We start from the raw sequence: 22,220 nt of genomic DNA, 5'->3' as shown, positions 1-22,220 counted from the left end.
TCATGTTCTTGTATGAAGAAGTGGAGCGGTCACATCGATTTAGGAAGCAGGCAGCCCAGGATGGAAACCCACCAGCCAGTTGCTAGCTCTGTGGCCTTGGGCAAAGATTTTCATTTCTTACCTCTGAGTCGCAACATCTACCTTTCCTCTTAGCCTCTACATCTGTAAAATTTGGGGGCTGGAGAGATACTAACCTGTGGCTATGTCAGGGGTTAATTATAATATCGTGGTACGCCCAGCATGTAATAGGTGCTCAGTAGCCAGACAAGCTTCCTTGCTTCCTTCCAGATCCCTGTATTGTCACCCCCCTCAGCTCAGTTCCACCCCTAGGGGCTCCACCTTCTCCTAGGTCAGTTACCCCACCACCCCGAAATCTCCTCCACCCCACCCCAGGGTGTGTCACTTCCTCCTCTGCAGCCTCCCAGATCAGTACACAAAGGCTGCGGCTGCTGGAGGAAGGGCTGCTCTGCACGCATCCGTGAGTACCAGGGCACCAGCCCTCTGCCTCCTCTCCTTACGTGCCCAACCCCCGCCTGCTCCCAGCACCCCCCCCCCGGGAAGAGGGCTCCGGGCTCTGACCTGAAGACACCCAGGATCCGGCTGAGACTGGGGAAAGGCTCTGAACTCCTTTCTGCTTTCCTAAGATCCTCTTCCCAGTTCTCTCCTCCAGTTTCTCAAGCTCTCCCCTCCCCACCCCTACCCATCTCTCCTGCGTGGGTTTCCCAAAAGTGGGGCTGGAGGGAGGCAAAGAAGGTAGGGGGTGTATGACTACCATCACTTGAGTGCCCGCCATGTGCCAAGGATTATGTCAAAGAGGGGCTCTCCTAGTCTGAGTCTCCAGCTGCTATAGCCCTGCTGCCCAGTGCCCGGTGCTCAGCTCAGCTCTGCCAGTGGCACCTTGGCTGTGGATACCACAGTCCTGGGAGACTGGCCCAGTGGCTCAGTTCTCTTCCCTCCTCGTGCCGCTGAATGGGCAGCAGAGGATTCCACTTGATTTGGGAGATCTGGATGGGTTGGAAAAATGCTGTTTCTCAGGTGCTCAAGGGGGATGTTAGGGTGTGTATTGGAGTCAGAATCGAGTCCAGGAAAAATGGGACAATTACAGAGGGAAAGAAGGGAAGACGGAAGAAGAGCCCTGCAAGGGAAGAGAAAGGGGATCAGGTGGAGCCCACTGGAGCTGGTGGGGAGAAGGCACAACTTTTGATGATGATGGTGGCTGGGGTTGGAGGGGAGGAAAGTGGCAAACAAACTGAGCCTCACCTGTCTTTATCCCTATTCACTGTGTGACCGTGGGCAAGTCACTTATTGCTCTGGGATTCAGGTTTCCATTTGTAAAAAGAGGGGGATGAAGTAGACCACTCTGCTGCTCTATGGTTAGGATAAGAGGGAAAAGGAAGTAAAATAAAGAGCTGTAAAGAAGTGGAGAAGAGAAAAGCAGCAGAAAGATGTCACCAAAGTTTTGAATAGCTGGGGGGGAGGGGGAGAGAGAAATTAACAGAAGCAAGTAGCAGGTCGTGTATCCCCATGTTAGCAAGAAGAGGGAAAATTGGGAGAAGGGGGTTGGGAAGCCCTATGCAGGGAATCCCAGGGGCTCCTTTTAGGGGAGATGAGTGGGTTTGAGGTCTCTGGTTATGTCCAATCCTGGGGGCCCCACCTTGACAGATGAGTCAAAACCGGGCTTTGTGCTGCAGCATCGCCTGCCTCCTCGACCACAGGCGTGCTGAGCAAGCAGGGTTGAGGTTACAGAGGCTGAGACCTGGGCCGGCCTCACACAGGAGGGGGGCTCAGATGTATATATATATATATACTGCACCTGAGGGCCCAAGTGGTGGGGAGCGGGGAGCAGAACAGCTGAGGTCAACAACTTGGCACCCCACCCCTTCCCCATGCTTCTCATACACACACCACTGGTGGGAATATAAACTGACACAGTTGCTAAAGAGGTTATGTTAGTGATACACGCCAACATTACAAATGATACCTATTTAGTGACCCCACAAATCCTCTTCCAGGGACTTTTAAAAAAATACTTTATTTATTTATTTGCCAGAGAGAGAGAGGGAGAGCACAAGCAGAGAGTGCAGCAGGCAGAGGGAGAAGCAGGCTCCCCGCCGAGCAGGGAGCCCGACCAAAACCCGAGCCAAGGGCAGACGCCTAACTGACTGAGCCACCCAGGTGCCCCTAAAATTTATCATTTTAACCATTTTTAAGTGTGCATTTCAGTGGCATTAAGTACTTTTACAATGTTGTACAACCATCACCGCTATCTAGTTCTAGAAGTTCTAGTTCTAGTTCTAGAAGTTTTTCTTCACTCCAAAAGGAAACTGCCCATCAAGCAGTTATTCCTCATTCTCCCCTCTTCCTCAACCCCCGGCAACCACCATCTATTTTCTGTTTCTGTGAATGTCTAGTCAGAAGAGCTCACATGAACGAAGTCATACAATGTGTGGTCTTTTGTGACTGGTTTTGTTCACTTAGCATCACGTTTTGTTTGTTTGTTGTTGTTGTTTTTAAGATTTTATTTATTTATTAGAGAGAGACACAGCGAGAGAGGGAACACAAGCAGGGGGAGTGGGAGAGGGAGAAGCAGGCTTCCTGCAGAGCAGGGAGCCCGATGCGGGGCTCGATCCCAGGACCCCGGGATCATGACCTGAGCCGAAGGCAGACGCTTAACGACTGAGCCACCCAGGTGTCCCTTAGCATCGCGTTTGCGAGATTCATTGATATCGGAGCATGTGTCAGGACTTCATCCCTTTCTATGGCCAAATAATATTCCATTGTGTGGTTATAGCACATTTTGTTTATCCGTTCATCAGCGGATGGACATTTGCGTTGTTTCTACCTTGAGGCTATTGTGAATGGTACTGCTATGAACGTTCATGCACAAATTTTTGTTTTAAATAACTTACTGAGGATTTATCAAACTGTGTTGCACCATTTTACATTCCCACCAGCAATGTATGATGGTTCCACATTTTCCACATCCTCTTTTTCTATTTTTTAAATATTTTATTATAGCCATTTACTGGGTGTGAAGTGGTATCTCACTGTGGGATTTCCCTGATGACTAATGGTGTTAAGCATCTTTTTCTGTGCTTGTTGGCCATTTGTCTGTCTTCTTCAAAGAAATGTCTACGTAAGTCCTTTGCCGTTTAAAAATGGGGTGGTTTGCCTTTTTGTTGTTGAGTTGTAAGAGTTCTTTATATATTCTGGATACTTACGAGATATATGATTTGCAAATATTTCCTCCCTTTCTGTAGCCTGTATTTTCATTCTCTCCATAGTGCTTTTTGATGCACAAAAGTTTTATATTTATATATTTATATTTTTATGAAGTCCAATTGACCTATTTTTTGTTATTGTTGCTTGTGTTTTTGATGTCATCGTTAAGAATCCATTGTCAAGTCCAAAGCCACAAAGATTTACCCTTCCATTTTCTTCAGAGAACTTATAGTTCAAGGACTTACATTTAGGTCTTTGGTCCATTTTCAGTTAATTTTTGTATATGTTGTGAGGCAGGAGTCCAGCTTCCTTCCTTCACATGTGGATAGCCAGTCATTCCGCACCATTTCTCGAAGACTGTTCTCTCCCCATTGAATAGTTTGGCACCTTTGTTGAAAATCAGTCGGCCATAAATGGATGGATTTATTTCTGGACTCTCAATTTTATCTCATCGATCCTTATGCCAGTACCCCATTGTCTTGATTACTGTAGGTTTCTAGTAAGTTTTGAAAGTGAGAAGTGAAAGTTCTCCAATTTCAGTCTTTTTCTCAAGATTGTTTTGGCTGTTCAGGGTCCTGTGCAATTCCATAGGAAGTGTAGGATCAGCTTTTCCATCTCTGTAAAAAGGGGCCATTGTGATTTAACTTTCTGATTTTTAAAAAAGATTTATTTATTTATTTACTTGAGAGAGAGCGCCTGCGCACGCAGGGGAGAGGGGCAGGGGGAGAGAGAGTGTCAAGCAGATACCGCGCTGAGCACAGAACTGGAGGGACTTGGAGCTTGATCTCATGACCCTGATACCGGGACCCAAGCCGAAAACCAAGAGTCAGACACTTAACCGACTGCACCACCCAGGAGTTCCCCTAACTTTTTGATTTTTGAAGCATGGTTATGGCTTGCCTACTCAAATTTTTAATTAATAAGTTTTTAACAATCAGACATTTGCCTAGTTCTCCCTAGAGGTCATTCCAGGAATTACCCTGCCTTCAGGCTCTTTCTTCAGTCTGTATTTGGAAAGTACAAGAAAGAGAAAATTTTACCAACCGTGGCTTGCCTTCGTCCATTATCCCAGACATTTAGAAAGTTTTCTTATGGTCTAATCTTTATTCCTCTTGCTACCATGTCAGCTACCTTCCCTGCCTCTTTCACGCACTCCTTCATCAGCTCCAGCCTTCCTCCCTCTCATTCCCGTTCCCTGACTTTCCTCCCTTAAATTTAGAACCCTTGATCCTCTTCCTTTGTTTATTTTTTTTAAGATTTTATTTATTTATTTGACAGAGAGAGACACAGCGAGAGAGGGAACACAAGCAGGGGGAGTGGGAGAGGGAGAAGCAGGCTTCCCGTGGAGCAGGGAGCCCGATGTGGGGCTCGATCCCAGGATTCTGGGATCATTTTTTAAATGTTTTCTTCTCTCTCTCTCTCTCTCTCTCTTTTTAAGATTTCATTCCTTTATTTGAAAGAGAGAGAGACAGAGCATGAGCATGAGCATGAGCAGTGAGGAGGAGGCAGAGGGAGAGGGAGCAGCAGACTCCCCGCGGAGCAGGGAGCCCGACATGGGACTCGATTCCAGGACCCTGAGATCATGACCTGAGCCCAAGGCAGACGCTCAACCGACTGAGCCACCCAGGCGCCCCTGTTCCTTCATTTAGAATCCAAGATTATGAAAGCTGCAAGGGCTGTCAGATTATTTATTTAACTCTCTCTCTTTGCAGATGTGGAAACTAAGGCCCAGAGAAAAATTCTGACCTGCCATACAGCCAGTGAGTGACTGAAGCCCGACCAGAACCTGGTCTGTTTCCTGTTCAGTTCTGTTTCCACTGTGGCTTGGAATCTTGGTCTATAGACCTGGGTGGGTGTAGACCTTAGTGCTTCTGGGCCTAGCCTCCAGACTCTTGTTAGGCCATTTTGCCCACCTTGGCCTAGTAAAGTCTGCACACAGGAGGGACGGGGCTTCTCTGAGGCTCCTACCCAGGTGTGGTAGCTGCCTCTTCCTGACACTTTAAAGAAACTGCTGAATCCACAGGGAGACTATCAGGGGAGATAAAGAATTGGGTTAAAAAAAAGAATTGGGGTAAAGCTTTTGTCTTGTTGTTGTTGTTGTTACTGTTGTTTTCTTAAGTAAGCTCTACACCCAAGGTGGGGCTTAAACTCATCACCCTGAGATCAAGAGTTGCACGCTTTACCGACTAAGCCAGGCAGGCTCCCCTGAGGTAGAGTTTTAAGAGTGACAACCACAGGCTAAGTTTAGAGGACTGAGAGCTTGGAGGTCCTCCCTAGGGGCCCACGTGTCCCCTTTTATATCCTATTGCAGGCCATGGTGGCTTTGTCCATGGTCCTTGTTTCCCTGCTGGTCCTGAGCAGAGGTGAGAGTGAATTGGATGCCGAGATCTCATCACCCGAGAAGGCCACAGAATGGAGGGATCCTGAGCCATCCCTGCAGGGGTCCTGCCAGCCTGCCTCCTCTTGCCGGGAATGCATCCTCTCACACCCAAGTTGTGCATGGTGCAAGCAACTGGTAAAGATGAGCCTGTGGCCTTTGAACCTGCGTGTGTGCATGTGCAGAACAGAGCTATGTGTGTGATTGTGTGGGCAAATGTGTGATTTTCTGGGCGCACTCTGCAGTTCATGTGTGACTGAATGTGCGCACATAGGACTACTGTGTGTGATTGTGTGTGTGTGCATTCACATGTTTGCAAGGTTCCTGAGTGTGTACGCTTATGTATCTGTGTATTTGTGTATCTTTGGAGAAGACATGGGACCATAAATTTGGAGAAGTATGTCCTTGCTGGAACTCATGCTTGTGCAGAGGTAGAGGGAGCTGCGGCACATGTATACATGTGAGAAAGTGTATTTGTCAGCTCGGGCGGCATAACAACATACCACAGACTGGATGGCTTAAGCAACAGGAATTTATTTCTCACAGTTCTGGAGACTAGGAATCCAAGATCAAGGTGCCAGCCAATTTGGTTCCTCGTGAGATCCCTCTCCCTGGCCTGCAGTCGTGCTGTAGACAAGCTCTCTGGTGCCTTCTCTTATAAGGGCATTAATCCCATCGTGAGGGCTCCCCCTTCATGATCTCAGCTAATCCTAATTTCTTCCCAGAGGCTCCATCTCCAAATGCCATCATCACATTGAGGGTTAGTCCCTAGCACAAAGTGTGTGACTGGGTTTCTGAGTGTGTGTTGGGGGTGCGTGTGCATAACGTTCCTAAGGTATGTAGCCTCCTGTGGCTGGGAGAGTAGAAGGGAAGGAGGTAGAAGTGTGTATGTAGGCTTTGGGGAAAGGTTTGATCTACCTAAGTGGCCAAGAAGGATGCTGGGGAGTGGGTGTCTCCCTGGCTGGTCAAACAAGGTGGTTCTTTGTGCCTTAAAGAGACAGGGCTCATGGAGTGGCAGAGCATGGTGGGTACCTGAGCTGGGGGTGGGGGCAGAACTGTCTCTCCCACCGGAAGACAGAGAGTTAGATCAGAGATGAGGGCCACCTCACTAGAAGGCAGAGACACAGAAACTGAGCGGAGGCTGAGCCAGCCCAGGAGAAGGGCACGTCATGAATCCGGGAGGAGCAGAAGAGGAGATTCCGAGTCAGCACGAGGCAGAGAGCAGGGAGGTGCCAGGCAGACAGGCAGATATGTGTCTGCCTCCTTCAATCTTTGGGCCTAAGGCAGGCACCAGGGCCAGCTGAGAAGCCATTGTAACCATTTCCTTCCTCTGCCACTTCCCAGCCAGTCCCAGAGGTACCAGACACACTGGGGTGGGATGTGTGTGTGGGAGAGTCTCCTCTTCTGTCCCTGTCCTTCCCCTACCCAGGAACTTAGCCCCGGTCTTACCTAGCCTGACCGGCTGTCCGGGTCTGGCCTGAGCATGCAGGAGAGGTTCGACTAGGAGGCCAGGCTCCTCCTTTTCTTGTGGTAGTGAGGTCCCTGAGATCTCAACAGGAAGTCTGTGGCCCTGGGGTGGGGGTGGGGGGAGGAGAAGGGTAGATGGCTAGGGCGAGGGGGTTGTCTAGATAAGCAGAGGGGAGGTGGGGTGCTAGAGGAAGTGGGCTCCGACCAGAAGGACAGGACCAGGTTGGAGGGGGCTGTGGGGGGGGCGGGGAGGGGAGGGCATCTGAGGGCCTCAGCGACCTGTGAGGGGAGGGTTGGGAACCGCCTGGATGGCAGGGGCTTGGGGGGGAGGGTCCCTGGGGGACCAGAGTCCCGACGCGCATCCCCTTGGGCTCAGAACTTCACCGCGTCGGGGCTGGCCGAGGAGCGGCGCTGCGGCCGGCGACAGGAGCTGCTGGCCCGCGGCTGCCCCCCGGGGGAGCTGGAGGAGCCCCGCGGCCGGCTGGAGGTGCTGCAGGACCAGCCCCTGGGCCCGGGCACCCGTGGCGAGGGGGCCACGCAGCTGGCGCCGCAGCGGGTCCGGGTCACGCTGCGGCCAGGTGAGTAACCCCCTCCCGGGGGCGGCGGTGTGGGGGGCGGCGGGGCTGGGCTGACCCACGCCCGCCCGCCCCCCAGGGGAGCCTCAGCGGCTCCGCGTGAGCTTCCTGCGGGCCGAGGGGTACCCGGTCGACCTGTACTACCTCATGGACCTGAGCTACTCCATGAAGGACGACCTGGAGCGCGTGCGACAGCTCGGACACGCCCTGCTGATGCGGCTGCAGGAGGTCACCCACTCGGTGCGCATCGGTGAGCGCTCGCCGCGCCGCCCTGAGCCCCGCCGGCCTTCGGCGTCCCCCCTGCAGAAGCCCGGGGCCCTACCTGCCCTCTCCCAGTTTTTAACAGACCTGCCCAGGCCACATGTTTCCGGCGTCTCTTCCCAAAGCCATTCATCTTCCAGGACAGCACTGGAGGGGATTTAGGAGACTGTCCAGTAGGACCACTCATTCTACAGGAGGGATGACTGAATCCCAGAGTCTGGCCAGAGGGGGTTCACACAGCTCCCAGGGGTCAGACAGTGCACCCTGGATCTACCAACCCAGTTAACTGCCCTGACGCCAGCGTCTCAGCCCTGTCTGGGACTCGCAGACAAGGGCTAAAGGCCACTGTCCCTGACTGCGCATTCAGCACTCGCATCTCCCTGGTTCAAGAGGCCCTCCTTTGCCTCCTGCTACACCCTACACCCTCTCCTTCTTCCTCCGGAGACCCTGCCTGACCTCTACTGTGTCCTCTCCTTGATCACCTCCTGCCCCCACTGCCCTGAGCCAGGGATCCAACCCCTTCCCCCCCCCCCCCCCCCCGCCAGGTACTTGGTCCCTGCACGCCAGGAGCACTCACTCTCCTTATCTCCTCTACTCCTCTGTGACGGTCCCCCTGACCGCGCCCCACTGCTTCCCATGGACCTCTGCCTTCTGAGTCCTCAGCAGTGGCCCTTCCACCCGGCTGCCGGCCAGTGACTTCTGGCACAGCCCTCATGATGCCCCCCTCTCAGGCTTTGGCTCCTTCGTGGACAAAACAGTGCTGCCCTTCGTGAGCACGGTGCCCTCCAAACTTCGCCACCCCTGCCCCACCCGGCTGGAGCGCTGCCAGCCCCCCTTCAGCTTTCACCATGTGCTGTCCCTGACCGGGGATGCTGAGGCCTTTGAGCGGGAGGTGGGGCGCCAGAGCGTGTCTGGCAACCTGGACTCCCCTGAAGGTGGCTTCGATGCCATTCTGCAGGCTGCACTCTGCCAGGTGAGGAGGTGGGGAGGGCATCTGAGTCTGAGGCACTGTTTGGGGCCAAGACTGCCCCCTAGGGTCGTGCAGTGCCCAATTCTAGGGGTGCCCTTTGTACCATAGTCCCTGTAGTTTGCATATTCATTTTAACAATTACCTGGTGGATTGGAGTAAAATATCTTGAGGAAGACTCATGGTTTTCTAATTCATAAGAAGGCCTCCACTAGCAACAACCCTGTTTGGGGGGATACTGGAGACAGGGGGATACTCAGACTGACTCGGAATGAGGCTGGCAAATCCATGGCTCCTAGAGCCCAAGTGCACAGCCTACGTCCAACCCCCAACCCCAGGAGCGGATTGGCTGGAGAAATGTGTCCCGACTGCTGGTGTTCACTTCAGATGACACATTCCACACTGCTGGGGATGGGAAGCTGGGTGGCATTTTCATGCCCAGCGATGGGCACTGCCACTTGGACAGCAATGGCCTCTATAGTCGCAGCCCAGAGTTTGTGAGTCCCTAGCCTTGTCCCACCCCTCCCTAGCTGAGCGCCCCCTTCCTCTATGCCCAGGACCCCCACCCCTACCTCTTTATCCTTACCAGTGACCACCCTGCTCTCTTCCCCGGCAGCTCCTCTTCTCCATGTCCCCCCACTGCTCAGACAGAAACCCATGTCACCCCACTCCCTAGCCCCTCCCTCCTCCTTGCTGAGCCTCCGGGGTTCCTCTAGCTGGTAGAACCCCGGTGCCCAGATTTCCTGGGCGGAGGGCACCTTGGATGTTGTGGGGGAGACCTGCGGTGCTCATCTTGTCCCCGCTCCCCTGCCCAGGACTACCCCTCTGTGGGTCAGGTAGCCCAGGCCCTGTCTGCGGCAAACATCCAGCCCATCTTTGCTGTCACCAGTGCCACGCTCCCTGTCTACCAGGTGAGAATTGGCTGAATGCCAGACCTTCCCTCCATGAGCCTTTCTCAACTCCCTCAAAGACCCATTCTCCAACTCCCCGTATGCCCTCGCCCCCTTCCAGACCCCCCAGAAGCCCGCTTCCCCCTAACTGTGACCCACCATTTCTCTCGACTCCTCATAACCTAGGAGCTGAGTAAGCTGATTCCTAAGTCTGCAGTGGGGGAGTTGAGCGAGGACTCCAGCAACGTGGTGCAGCTCATCATGGACGCTTATAATGTGAGGGGCTGAGACTGGGCAGCATGGTGAGGGCGGGCATTGGAAAGGGGCCTTCAGGGGAGGTGGCAGAACTAAGAAGGACTGATCACTTTTTGGTGTAGCTCTCCACAGCTCCTACCTACAGTTTGCCTATGGCTGTCATTCATCATTTACTCACCCAGTCTGACTTTTTTTTTTTTAAAGATTTTCTTTATTGATTTGACAGAGAGAGACACAGCAAGAGAGGGAACACAAGCAGGGGGAGTGGGAGAGGGAGAAGCAGGCTCCCCGCCGAACTGGGAGCCCGATGCGGGGCTCAATCCCAGGACCCCGGGATCATGACCTGAGACGAAGGCAGACGCTTAACCATCTGAGCCACCCAGGCATCCCCAGTCTGACATTTGTAAATCTGGTGTCTGGCTTGTGCAGAGCACGGAGCCCTGCTCTGGGCAAGGAAGGAAAGGAACATTCATTGAGTTGGTATTTCGTGCCAAGCACTGTCCTAACTGCACGTGCTGTTTGCCATCTCATTTACCCCACTAAACCCCTGTTTGCTAACGATTAGCACCCCCATTTTATAGTTGGGGATACAGACACAGGAGGCTGAATGTCACAAAGATAATAGAAGGGCTGGCATTCATGCCCCAGTCGATCCGTACATAAAGAAACATCTGGAGCCTACTTTCACTGAGCTTACAAATAATTCAGACATTCTTCACAGGAACCATAGAATTTTACAGGTAGAGGGAACCATAAAGATCCTTGTGTTTCTTGGGCTTAGCTCTGTAACCATGCCGTAGACTTCTTATGACAGGGATCACATCCTAAAGCCACGGTGAGGAAATCTGAGACAGTATCCAATTTCCCAGGGCAAACTCAATTGAAAGACTCTGCCCTTGAGCCCTTTACACACACAGGTTATATATCCTGATTTGGGGTTTGAGAAGCAGCCACTGCACGTTGCAAGGGGCCCCACAGTGGGCCGAGGGCAGGGGTATGGTGGAATTTGGAATGGCTGGAGAGGGCACGAGGTGGGGTTGGAGTCCTGCCTTCACGTGGTTACTCACTGTCTCCCTTCCACAGAGCCTGTCATCCACGGTGACCCTCGAACACTCTCCACTCCCTCCCGGGGTCCACATCTCATATGAATCTCAGTGTGGGGATCCTGAGAAGAGGGAGAGTGAGGCTGGGGACCGGGGCCAGTGCAACCACGTCCGAACCAACCAGACGGTGAGAGCCAGCCGAGATAGGCAGAAGGAAGGAAGTGGGGTGGGGGAGGGAAATTGAAGCAGGCAGGAAAAGATGGGGGGCAGACACAGAGAACAATGCAAAAGCATGGGGGTAGTTCTCCATCCATCCTTTCTAAAAGGGTTTAATGAATGGTTTCCTCCAGTGGGTGTCTAAGAGATGGGTGTTAGCATGATCCTATCCCTTAATTTCTTAAGGATTAGATTCTGGAGGATCAATAGGTTTGGGGTGTGTGTGTGTGTGTGTGTGTGTGTGTGTGTGGACACAGGACCTTAAGTCTGATTTCTGCCCACATAGGTTCTGGAAGATCAATAGGTTTGGGGTGTGTGTGTGTGTGTGTGTGGACACAGGACCTTAAGTCTGATTTCTGCCCACATTGTCCTCAGGTGAATTTTTTGGTTACTCTCCAAGCTGCCCGCTGCTTCTCAGAGCCCCATCTTCTGAAGCTGCGAGCCCTTGGCTTCTCAGAAGAGCTGATTGTGGAGTTGCACACGCTGTGTGATTGTAACTGCAGGGACACCCAGCCCCAGGCTCCCCACTGCAGTGATGGCCAGGGGCTCCTACAATGTGGCGTATGCAGGTGAGGCCTCCAGCTTCCTTTCACCCCTGTGGCCCCCCCACATGACTGAGCCGGGTGTTCTTCTTCTCCCTTCTATCCTCCAACTGGTGTCTCTAGACATCTTTTTCCAGACATCCCAAGACTCCACCTGGATTTTCTTCTGAAGCTTCCCAGATATGCCAAGACCCTCCCCTCCACTCTTCTACTTCTTGGCGCTCAGCCATACACTGGCATCCCTTCAGGCACTCATCTCTCTCCAACTCTTTTTGAGAGCTTAGGTTTAGAGGATCCTGGGAAAGATAGGTCAAGGGATGGTCAAACCCTCTGACCCACCTTTCCCTTGCCTGGCTCTGCCTGACCCCGCCTCCGCCTTCCCCCCTCCCGCCCCCCGCCCCAGCTGTGCCCCCGGCCGCCTGGGTCGACTCTGTGAATGCTCTGAGGCTGAGCTGTCCTCCCCGGATCTGGAATCAGGGTGCCGGGCCCCCAACGGGACGGGGCCCTTGTGCAGCGGGAAGGGACGGTGTCATTGTGGACGCTGCAGCTGCAGTGGACAGAGCTCCGGGCGTCTGTGCGAGTGTGACGATGCTAGCTGTGAGCGCCACGAGGGCATCCTCTGCGGAGGTACCTGCAGACTTTGGGAGAAGGGTGGGGGGCAGAGTGGCTCCCACGGGTGTTTAGGCTCTGGGAACCTCATGGCCCTAAGGGCGGGTATTGAGGATTCTGGTGTAGGAGTTGGAGGTGCCTGGCCCACTTGGGAGGGAACTGGATGCACAGGAGCAGACCAGCTCTAGGCAGCCCGTGGTGGCACGTGATGCCCAGTGTGTGTGAAGAGTATGGTTGTCAGCCCGTGCGTGGCTCTGCCCCAGGCTTTGGCCGCTGCCGATGTGGATTGTGTCACTGTTACGCCAACCGCACGGGCAGAGCGTGCGAGTGCAGTGGGGACACGGACAGCTGTATCAGCCCCGACGGCAATCTCTGCAGTGGGCACGGACGCTGCAAGTGCAACCGCTGCCAGTGCTTGGACGGCCACTTCGGTGCCCTCTGTGAGCAGTGCCCAGGCTGCGAGACGTCATGCGAGAGACACAGGTGAGGCCTCAGGTCTGACAGCCTGGGAGCAGGGGCACAGTGGGGCTCGCTGAGCCATTCCCACTGGCCCGCTCCTTCCTGCTGTGTAGTGTGGGTGACAGCTGCCCAGCTGGTAACCTCTTGGCGTCCACCGGACAGGGACTGTGCAGAGTGTGGGGCCTTTGGGACTGGTCCCCTGGCCCTCAACTGCAGCAGGGCTTGTGCCTCTGCCAACGTGACTCTGACTTTGGCCCCTATCCTGGATGATGGCTGGTGCAAAGAGAGGACCCTGGACAACCAGCTGTTCTTCTTCCTGGTGGAGGAGGAAGCCGAAGGCAAGGTCGTGCTGAGAGTGAGACCCCAAGAGAGTAAGTGGGCAGAGATGCCGTGGACATGCCCAAGGGAGCCCTGGAAGTTTGATGGGTAGGGCCTCAGAACTCTGGGGTTGGGGAGGTGGAGAGAATGGGAAACCAGGCTAGGGGTTGAAGTAGAGCAGAGTCCAGGCAAAAGTGGAGGCGATGGGAGACTTAGAGGAGACTAAGGCCTTGGCCACTGAGGATAACCTTGGGCACCGGCCGGGTTCCCTTTGTTTTCAGTGACAGGCAGGGATGGGGAGGCTGGACACACTGTGGGCAACTGCCCACCAATCCCCATGCCCTGCTGTTTCTTCTCCATAGAAGCAAATCACACCCAGGCCACTGTGCTGGGCTGCATGGGGGGCATCGTGGCAGTGGGCCTGGTCCTAGTCCTGGCTTACCGGCTTTCTGTGGAAATCTACGATCGCCGAGAATACAGGCGCTTTGAGAAGGAGCAGCAGCAGCTCAAGTGGAAGCAGGTGGGGAGACTGCCTTCTACCCTACTGGGCTCTCCCTGGTTAGGACCTCTTTGCTCTCTGCTTCCCACCCCACCCTCAGCCCTGACTCCTTCCACCTAGGCCACCCCCCTTTGGTCTGTGCCTCCTCTGCCCCACCCCCCTAATGCCCATCAGCTCTTGGGGTGCTGCTCAAACTCGAGGTTGGCCTCTTAGGGTTAGATAAAGGAGGGGACCTGGGACTTTTCCTCATTGTTTCCGACCTCCCTCCCCAGGACAGCAATCCTCTCTACAGAAGCGCCATCACGACCACGGTCAACCCCTGCTTTCAGGAGGCAGGAAGTCCCCTTCTCTGAAGCGGGGGGGGGGGGGGGGGGGGGCGGGACGGACACTCCTCCCAGGGCTCTTCTCTTTCTTCTCAGCAGCCTGGTAGGGGACTACTGAGGAATGAATGGTCACCACCTACTTCATTCTGAGTGACACCTGAGGGCTGCCTACCCCCGCAACCTTGCTTCCCTACCTCACGAGTGGCGGTCAGCTCCTGCGCCCCCGTATACAATAAAGACTCTTACCTCAGGGCACAGTAGTCCTCTTGCTTTACCCACGGCCAGAGCAGGCTGTGGAGCCTGGGCCTCAGTCCTCCCCCAGCACCTGAGGGTGGGGAGACTGGCTCTAACCTGACGTGCAGGAGATTCAGTCAGCGGCCGCACGGGAAGCGGCTGCTGGGGGTGGGCTGCTCAATCCTCGGGCTATGCTGATGTAGGACTGCAGAGCCACACTCTGACACGCTGGTACCCTAACCTCATTCTGTTCTAGCGTGTGTGTTTTGTTTTTCTTATTCAGAAGTGATATCCTGTTTTTACTTCCACTTGTTGCTCTTCTGTGGAGGGGAGTTTTAAACGGTGGTTTCCAGGATGCCGGACGTTTGGGGTGGTTATATTTGGGGGGAAAACGGAAAACCACTTTGGCCCCAAAGAAAAAGCTTTCCCAAAAAAAGAGATAGTATGTAGAAAAGCCCCATTTTCTTTTTATTTAAATATCCTAAATATATCACGAAGGAACATACACTGCACTTTAATGGTAAAAAGATACAAGTTTATAACATCTTATAAAAACTACCATTTAAAAGTGATCTTGTTCATTTGATATTCCCCTCCCCCAATAGCAAAATAAGTATATTAAAAAAAAGAGAGAGAGAGGGGGAGAGGGCAGAGAGGAAGAGTTGGGAGGGATTGTTAAGATAAAAGCCCCAGGACTGCAGCAGAGGCAAAGAGCATCTGGAGAGAGGGTTGGAAGTTGTGGCGGGACCCCCCACATCTCATTGAACCCTCCGATGTCAAGCCATAGGGCACAATCAGTAGCTACGTGATGAAAGAGGCTGTTGGGGGGGGTGGACGGAGAAGAACTGGGGTGCAGGGAAGGGCAGGGCTGGTAGGGCCCGGTACAAGGGCCCCCCAGAACTGATGCTACTCTTTCCCAGGTCCCCAAATTCCACGTCCTGGTCTCTTGAGAGCCTGCCCTAGCTCCCTTTCCCTTCACTCCAAACGCACCTGAGGCATCTGTCCAGTGCTAGACCCCACCAGCTGAGGAGGGCTGGGGCGTTGGGCCCAGAAGCCTCTGCAGCGCTCTTCGTCTGTGGTTTCCCTGGGGTGTAAGTGGGGCTTCTGGGCCCTCTGGGAGGCTGAATCACTCCTTTCACCTCTTTGCGCCTCTCTCCTCACACATCCTTGGCCCCAGAACCTCAGCACCTGGACAACTGAACTAACCACCTACCTGCTCCTGAGTTGCCTCCACACCCAATCCTTGGCAGGGGTGCTTCCGGTATGGCTCTTTCCACATCTGCTCACAAATTCCCTCTCCCTCCCACCCCGGCAGGAGGCTGAGGCTGTGGGGGGCCACAGCACACTGTGACCTAAGCACACATCTGCACACGTAGGGGCACAGGTCACTCAGGGGATTCTCGCCACACACACTCTGACCCTAAACAGATTGGCTGCAAGTGGCAGGGAATGAAGCCTCCTATTTTCAAAAGTGCTCGTGGGAGAAGTTTTCTAAATGTAGCTTCCTTCCAGGAATATATTCCCAGAGGTGAATGATAAATTCCAGCCCCAGCAGAGGTCTCTAACAGGCAAGGGGCTCGCTCACACATGGAAGATACCCGGCTTGTGGGGACCACAGGGCAGCTTCAGGGACTGAGGTCTAGGCCCTGGGCCGTAGCAAATGCAGTGCCAGCATAAAGCTACAGGAGCACAGGCAGCAAACACTGCCCAGTGTCTCTGCCAAAGGACCTCAGGAGCCGTGAGGGCAAGTCTGAAGGGTGCCACACCTTTCTTTCCCTGAAATCCTCACATTTCAGAGGTATAGAGTCTCCCGCACACCTAACAGCCAGGAGCTTTCTGCTGCTGTTCCTGCATCTAGGAAATGAAGTTACACTGCCTGGAGCTGCCATCTTAGATCCCCACTGACAGTGTGGTCAAGTTCACCAAGCCTCCATGATTATTCCATGATTACTCCCCACTATAGGTCAGGGCAGGCCACAGTGGGGGCCAAACAAACCCCAGAACCTTCCAAAGCAGGCAGAGGATTTTTTATTTCACTTTAGAAAATTCATGTTTACAAGCTTTGGCTTGGGTTAAACACCCTAACCAGCCTGTTGAATCAACCCAAAAAAAAACCTCTCCAAAACAAAGCCCTTCACTCTCCTAAATCAAGTTCCTCAGCTGGGACCTCAAGCACCCTCAGATTTGGTGGTGGTGGTGGGGGCTGTTTCATGCTCATCCTCCCCTGAGTTGAGGGCCAGAGAAGGGTTTGGCTCAATAAGATGCCATCTCCAAGCATACAAACACAAGCACACATTTCAATGAACACACTCAAGCGCACACACATACACACATACCCCTGATCACTTTTTTGGGGGTGGATAGGGTGGTGGTGTTGGGGCAGAGAGGAGCAAAGAGTATGATTAAGAATAAAACCTACAACAGGTTTCTTCCTCAGTCCTTTCTCTGCAGCACCCCCTCCCCCCAATTCTTTGTTGGGTAGGGATGGCCATTAAGGAGGAAGCGAAGATCTTATTCTTTGGGACCAAAGGCCACACCCCTATCTCCTCTACCTGAATACAGTGATAGGACTTGGGCAGGGAGAGCAGCTCACACTGCTCAACAGTCATGTCAGGGGACACCAAACTCCTTTGTTTCTTGAACAGTTGTTGCTCAACTTGGGACTAGTCTCGGGTTGTTCCTAAGAGGGCACAAGGAGAGAGAACCCCCTTTGATATCCATGACTACCTGCTCAAAACCTCTGTCTGGCTCAGGAGTCAACGGCAGCGAGGTAGCCACACACTATCTCCAAGATGGAGTGCCCAAAGAGGGCATGGAAGGGCTCCGTGGGCCGCTCTCACCCAAGTTCCCTCCACAAGGCACTTGAGCTGACCCCATCAGGTACCAGGGTGGCCCGGGCTGTTGCAACAGCCATGGGCACAGCTCTCGCTCTTCCCCAGAGGAAGGAAGAGGTACCCGCCCACTCTAGTTGGACCCAGCCCTTGTGGGCTCCTCCCGCCATTCTTCCTTCTGTCCCTACAGTGTATAAGGAGACCAAGGTAAACTCAGCTGCCATCCCTGATCCTCCTCTCCTTCAAACAGAAGGTGAGGTGCAGGGCTGTGGAACACTGAGGATCAACTGCAACTAAAAACTCAATTCTGGGGAGGGCTGGGCCAGCCATTGTCCCTGCTTTGACCAGGGATCTATGCCTCCATATTACCTGTATCCACAGTGTAGCTGCTAAAATTGCTTTTGAATAAACAAAAACAAGAACAGAACAAACAAACAAATCCCTCTCCCCAATCCTTTCCATTTCAGCTGCCAGCTGGAGTCCAAGGTTGTGGGAGCCACACCAGTCTTGGTCCTGTACCTTCAGTCCCCACCTATAACCTCAGCCAAGGGTCCAGGGACTAGCTTCCCTACCCAGGAATGCTGTAGGAACTTCCCCGAGATGCTCATAGTCTCAGATTATTTACAGAGCTGAGGCTCTGAGGCTGCTGTCCCCTGATGCACTCTTCTGGTCTCCTGGGTCCACTCCTCCAGGAGGGGGACAGGTACAGATGGGGTGGTGGTGGGACCATCAGACCAGAGGGGGTGCGCTCGTCGGTAAATTCTTCTGATCACTCCCACCACCCAGGGCCCCTCGTGCCTATAGAGAAAACTGCCCGTCGGAAGTCTTGGACTGGCACCCTTGGCACATCCGTTTGTGTCTGAGTAATCGATCTGTCCGAGAAAAACACTGAGAAGAAAGGAAGGATTAAGTGTTGAGAGGAGAACCTCAGCTACCTGTTGGCTAGCTCTGCCATCCCCACACGGGAGGCACACATCCCGTTCCACATGCCCTCAGCAAGTGCACAGATGGCAGGAGCACACAGTGGTTAAGAGCGCAAGCTCTCGGGGCGCCTGGGTGGCTCAGTCGTTAAGCGTCTGCCTTCGGCTCAGGTCATGATCCCAGGGTCCTGGGATCGAGCCCTGCATCAGGCTCCCTGCTCCGCGGGAAGCCTGCTTCTCCCTCTCCCACTCCCCCTGCTTGTGTTCCCTCTCTTGCTGTGTCTCTGTGTCAAATAAATAAACACAATCTTTAAAAAAAAAGAGCACAGGCTCTGAAGTCGGGAGTCCTGGCTCTAGCACTCAGTGGCTGTGCAAACTTGGACACGGTATCTAACAGCACTCAATCTGTACACTCATCTGTAACGGGGCTAAAAGTACCTACTCACAGAAGGGCTGTGTCATTCATCCAATATTTATTGAGTGTCTGTCTCAAGGCAGGTACAGTTCTTGGGGCTGAGGATAGAGTGGAGAACCAGAGGGGCAAAATCTCTGCCTTACGGACTTTCATTCTAGTGTTCTGAGATTCAGTGTAAGCGGGTGGAGCAAAGCATCCAGGCAATGTTAGTTGTTATCATTTCTCGTCTTTTGTTCTTGTCTTGTTTTGGTCTAGCTCTTACATTCTCATCAAGTCAGACTCTGACCCCCTGGGCAGAGATTGTCTTTCTTCTTCCAGGTGCATCAGCTCTGAGTCTGACTGAATCCTGCCTCTGCCCTCCATCTGCTGTGTCCTTAGGACACTTAACCTCTTTGAATCTCAATTTCCCCATACGTGAAATGACGACAACACAGCTCTTTATGGAATTAACATGAGGATTAAAAAGATAATCTACGTTAAATATGCTCTCACAGTGCCTGGCACAGAATGAGTACACAAGAAATGCTACTGTTATTACAATTATTCTCACGGCCCCTCCCATAAACAGCTGCATAAGGCCAGAGAGAAACACCTCACCCTGAGGTACTAACTCTACCATGGCCAGGAATTCGATGTGGCCCCTTGTTGGGAAGGGGATGGGGGCTGGCCCTGGTTCTTAGTGAAGGAAAAGTTTGTTGTGTGGGGTAGACAGGTGACACGTGGGCTTACCTGATGACACCGTTCACACTGGTAGGGCTTTTCGCCACTGTGCACACGCTTGTGACGCTCCAGGTGGTACTTCTGGATGAAGCGCATATCACATATATCACACTCAAATGGCTTCTCACCTGGCCCAAGTGGAGAGAGAAGTTAGTATCAGGAGGTACACAAGGTAGGGACTTCATTCCAGGTATTTTCCCAGAAAGTTTTAATTTTTAGCAATGTACAGACACCTAATGAGGAAAGATCCCCAAAGCCGTCGGTCTCTGACACTAGAAACAAAGCCACAAAAATCTTTCTAGCTAATTCACTTATCTTCTTCCTCTTTTTCTGAAACTCGGCCCCTAAAACAAACCCAGTAAGAGCTATACACACACAACTACAGACTACTGAATATGAACAAGAGACTTACCAGTATGAATAAGGATGTGCCTCTTGAGGTGGTAACTGCTCCTAAAGGCTCCAAAGCAGTGTTCACAAATAAAATTTTTGGGAATCTTTACTTGAAAAGAACCATTTTGTTCCACTACCACCACCTAGGGGCAACAATCAGGCATGTCATAAGGCTATCCCTCAGCCGCCTTTTTGTCCCCATTCTACTCTGGGTCAATTTCCAGTTGCTGGACAAAGTAATCTTTCTGATGTTGTCATCTCCCTCATTCCCTAGAGTTAAGAGATTAAGAGACCCTCTGAAGAAGGAGGTGGGCATGGGTAAACTGTCTGCCCTATCAAACCCAACACCTCTGAATATGACCTGAGGGAGGTCTGCCTGCCCCTTTGTCACAGGATCCCATGCTTCCCTGGCCCTCCTTCCTTTACCAAGGATGTTCTGGAGAGGGCAGAGATCAAAGACCAAAGTGGCCTATGGAGGAAATAAGAGTGACACACTCATTGGCTATGAGTGACCAAAACATCTAGGGAAAACTCCAGGTTGAGCCACAGACAAAAGAAAAGGAGAATTACGCCATTACAAATGGTACCAGTTTGGGGATTACCCCATTACCTGCCTTTTTAACAGTCTTCTTTGAATGAGAGGCCTCAGCCAAGCTGTCATCATCTTTGCGACTCCGGGACTTATCGCTGTCTTTTCGGTGGCCCTTTTAAAATAAATCAAAGCTAAACTCATAGTCTATCTCCCCACACAAGACAGGAAACCAAATGCTGTGCTGCAGACAACTTCTAAATGACAGTAACCACCTGCCCCAAAGGTTTAGAGAAGGTACTCATCCATTTCCTCTCCAAGTACTATGGTGTTAAGGGGTTATAGGTAAAGCCCTTCCTTAGCTCTCTAAAATACCCACATTCATTCATTCCCCAGCTGGATCCCTTTTCCCCACTTCCCTAAACAGAAGCACTGAGGAATCAAAGCTTGGCATCTCCTGGCAGAGAGCTTGGGCCACCCGACCCCCAGGTGCCACAATGGACTCAAACGCTGTACCTGACTTGAGCACCTCAGCACATCAGGGCTACCTGCCCGCTCTCCATTCTCGGCCTGCTTGCTGGCAATCTGGCTCAGCATCATCTTCTTGCTGGCTGCAGTGGGAACCAAACTCACACCTGCTAGGCCTTCACAAGCCAGGAGACTTGCCTAAGTTGAAAGGAGATGAGGTGTCAGGTCACCTGGCAGGGCAGGGCAAAAACAGGCTGCCATCTTCTGTAGAACTACCTTTCACACCCAGCCACAAACTGCTTCTCTAGGGAGTGTCCCTCTCTACTGCTAAACTCTGCTTCCTTCAAGAGTCCTCCCTAACTCACCTCACCAGGAATAAGTTACTTGTTATACATCAGCATTTAAATACAAATCCACTGAATAACCAAGTATTATTGACACTTCTGTCATTAGCAGTGTGCTAGGACCTGTTACCAGGTACTTGGCCTTGTGAATGGGCAGGAGGGTCTGCCCTGCTGATCCACTGAAATGGGAGATTTCTAGCAGAACTTCCTCCTTCCTCTCTCACCAGCAGGTTCAGAGGCCAGTTATGATTGGCAGACATCACTGGTGCCAAATATGTATTCTATCAGGTCCCAAAAGCATGTTTATCAGCAAAACTACGTTATTTCTCCCTTTAGATTTTAAATTCCCTAGGCGTAGTCAATTTTAACAGATATAAAAATTAAGTCCCCTGGAAGGACTGAGTATCACTTTCTCTTGACCTCCAAGGCCATTTATTTGTGTGCAAATCCATATATTTTCACATTCTCTACTTTATGCATAGTTTAAAAATTGCTTAAACAAGGAATGATTAAAAAAATTTCCTCTTTTCATGGCTACATTCTTCAAACTGACTTTGTTTAGCCAGCACTAGAGAATATACTTTTCTTACTGAAAAAACATTTTTTTTGAAGAAACACTTTAAAGAAATAGTTGATCAGCAGACTTCCACAAGTGATTTATTAAAAAAAATTCCTTTTAAAAATACTCTCTTAAAAAAAGAAATTCCTTTTAGTATATCCTGGGACCCCTTCTTTTCTTTCTCCTTCAAGGACTTTGGACAGAAAGGTCTAGAGGTAGAAAGCTTAGCTCTGCTGTTTGTACTGTATAATCTTGGGCAAATTACTCCACCTCTTCAGGCCTCAGTTTCCTTAAATGCAACATGTTTATGAGAGTATCTACTCTCCCAGGGTTGATGAGAATAAAACTAAGATACAAATGCCTAGCAATGCCCAGTACAAAGTTAGTGATTAGTGAGAGGCAGTTTCTCAGAACAAGAGTGAACATGATGCCGTGAAGTGGGTTGCAAACAAAGGAAGAAAAAACCGAGGGCTCCTAATCTGCAAGGAAAGAAGGAAGCCATACATGCAGCTGGAAGAAAGCCAATTATACTCTAATCAGGCTGCCATCCTGGTGAGACTGGTACAGGAGGGTCCCTGCAAGAAAGCTGGGAGGAGCTCTGGGGATGCCCGCATATGGCTTTGCTATCCACACTTAACAGCAACCTAACAGATCATCCTGTCTCTCCAATCCATCCTCTCCCCTCACAATGACAATTACCTTCTAAATACACTGATCTGACGTCACTCTGCTGCTTAACATTCTTCAGAGAGTTCCCATTCATTCAGAATAAAGTCTAATTCCT

General features: G+C 52.0%; 2 protein-coding genes across 11 annotated transcripts in view; one reads left to right on the top strand and one right to left on the bottom strand.

The window, feature by feature from the left end:
- Positions 1–377: 377 nt before the first annotated feature.
- On the top strand, positions 378–14,074 carry ITGB7 (integrin subunit beta 7). Of its 6 annotated transcripts, none has more exons than XM_028125446.2 (16): positions 378–478; positions 4,935–4,982; positions 5,534–5,737; positions 7,443–7,644; positions 7,721–7,891; positions 8,634–8,875; positions 9,208–9,366; positions 9,685–9,780; positions 9,946–10,035; positions 11,098–11,244; positions 11,649–11,842; positions 12,219–12,442; positions 12,688–12,907; positions 13,046–13,254; positions 13,564–13,721; positions 13,973–14,074. In XM_028125446.2, the coding sequence occupies exons 3-16, from the start codon at positions 5,537–5,539 to the stop codon at positions 14,051–14,053; spliced, it is 2,394 nt and encodes a 797-aa protein (XP_027981247.2). In that variant the 5' UTR covers positions 378–478; positions 4,935–4,982; positions 5,534–5,536; the 3' UTR covers positions 14,054–14,074. The 6 variants fall into 6 exon arrangements, with proteins under 6 accessions (XP_027981247.2, XP_087882217.1, XP_087882220.1 ...); XM_088026091.1 differs by having other exon boundaries at positions 4,935–5,011; XM_088026094.1 differs by having other exon boundaries at positions 13,168–13,254; positions 13,973–14,069.
- Positions 14,075–14,755: 681 nt separating this feature from the next.
- Positions 14,756–22,220, bottom strand: part of ZNF740 (zinc finger protein 740) — a 9,812-nt gene continuing 2,347 nt past the window's right edge. For 4 of the 5 annotated variants that reach the window (XM_028125483.2, XM_028125481.2, XM_028125485.2 and 1 more), the window contains 5 exons: positions 20,582–20,731; positions 20,151–20,240; positions 19,556–19,679; positions 19,153–19,271; positions 14,756–17,976 (listed from right to left, as the gene is read on the bottom strand). In XM_028125483.2, the coding sequence (XP_027981284.1) occupies positions 17,887–17,976; positions 19,153–19,271; positions 19,556–19,679; positions 20,151–20,240; positions 20,582–20,665 (507 nt within the window). In that variant the 5' untranslated portion in view covers positions 20,666–20,731 and the 3' untranslated portion in view covers positions 14,756–17,886. Of the gene's footprint in view, positions 17,977–19,152; positions 19,272–19,555; positions 19,680–20,150; positions 20,241–20,581; positions 20,764–22,220 lie in introns of all 5 variants that reach the window. The other variant, XM_028125484.2, reaches the window with a different exon arrangement.

The sequence above is a fragment of the Eumetopias jubatus genome, unplaced genomic scaffold, assembly GCF_037043125.1.
Source record: "Eumetopias jubatus isolate StellerSeaLion01/CBP00866 unplaced genomic scaffold, mEumJub1_p1.0 scaffold_8, whole genome shotgun sequence".
Taxonomy (NCBI): Eukaryota; Metazoa; Chordata; class Mammalia; order Carnivora; family Otariidae; genus Eumetopias; species Eumetopias jubatus.
Note: the sequence above shows the minus strand (reverse complement) of the source record. Positions and strands in the feature narration are given on the sequence as shown.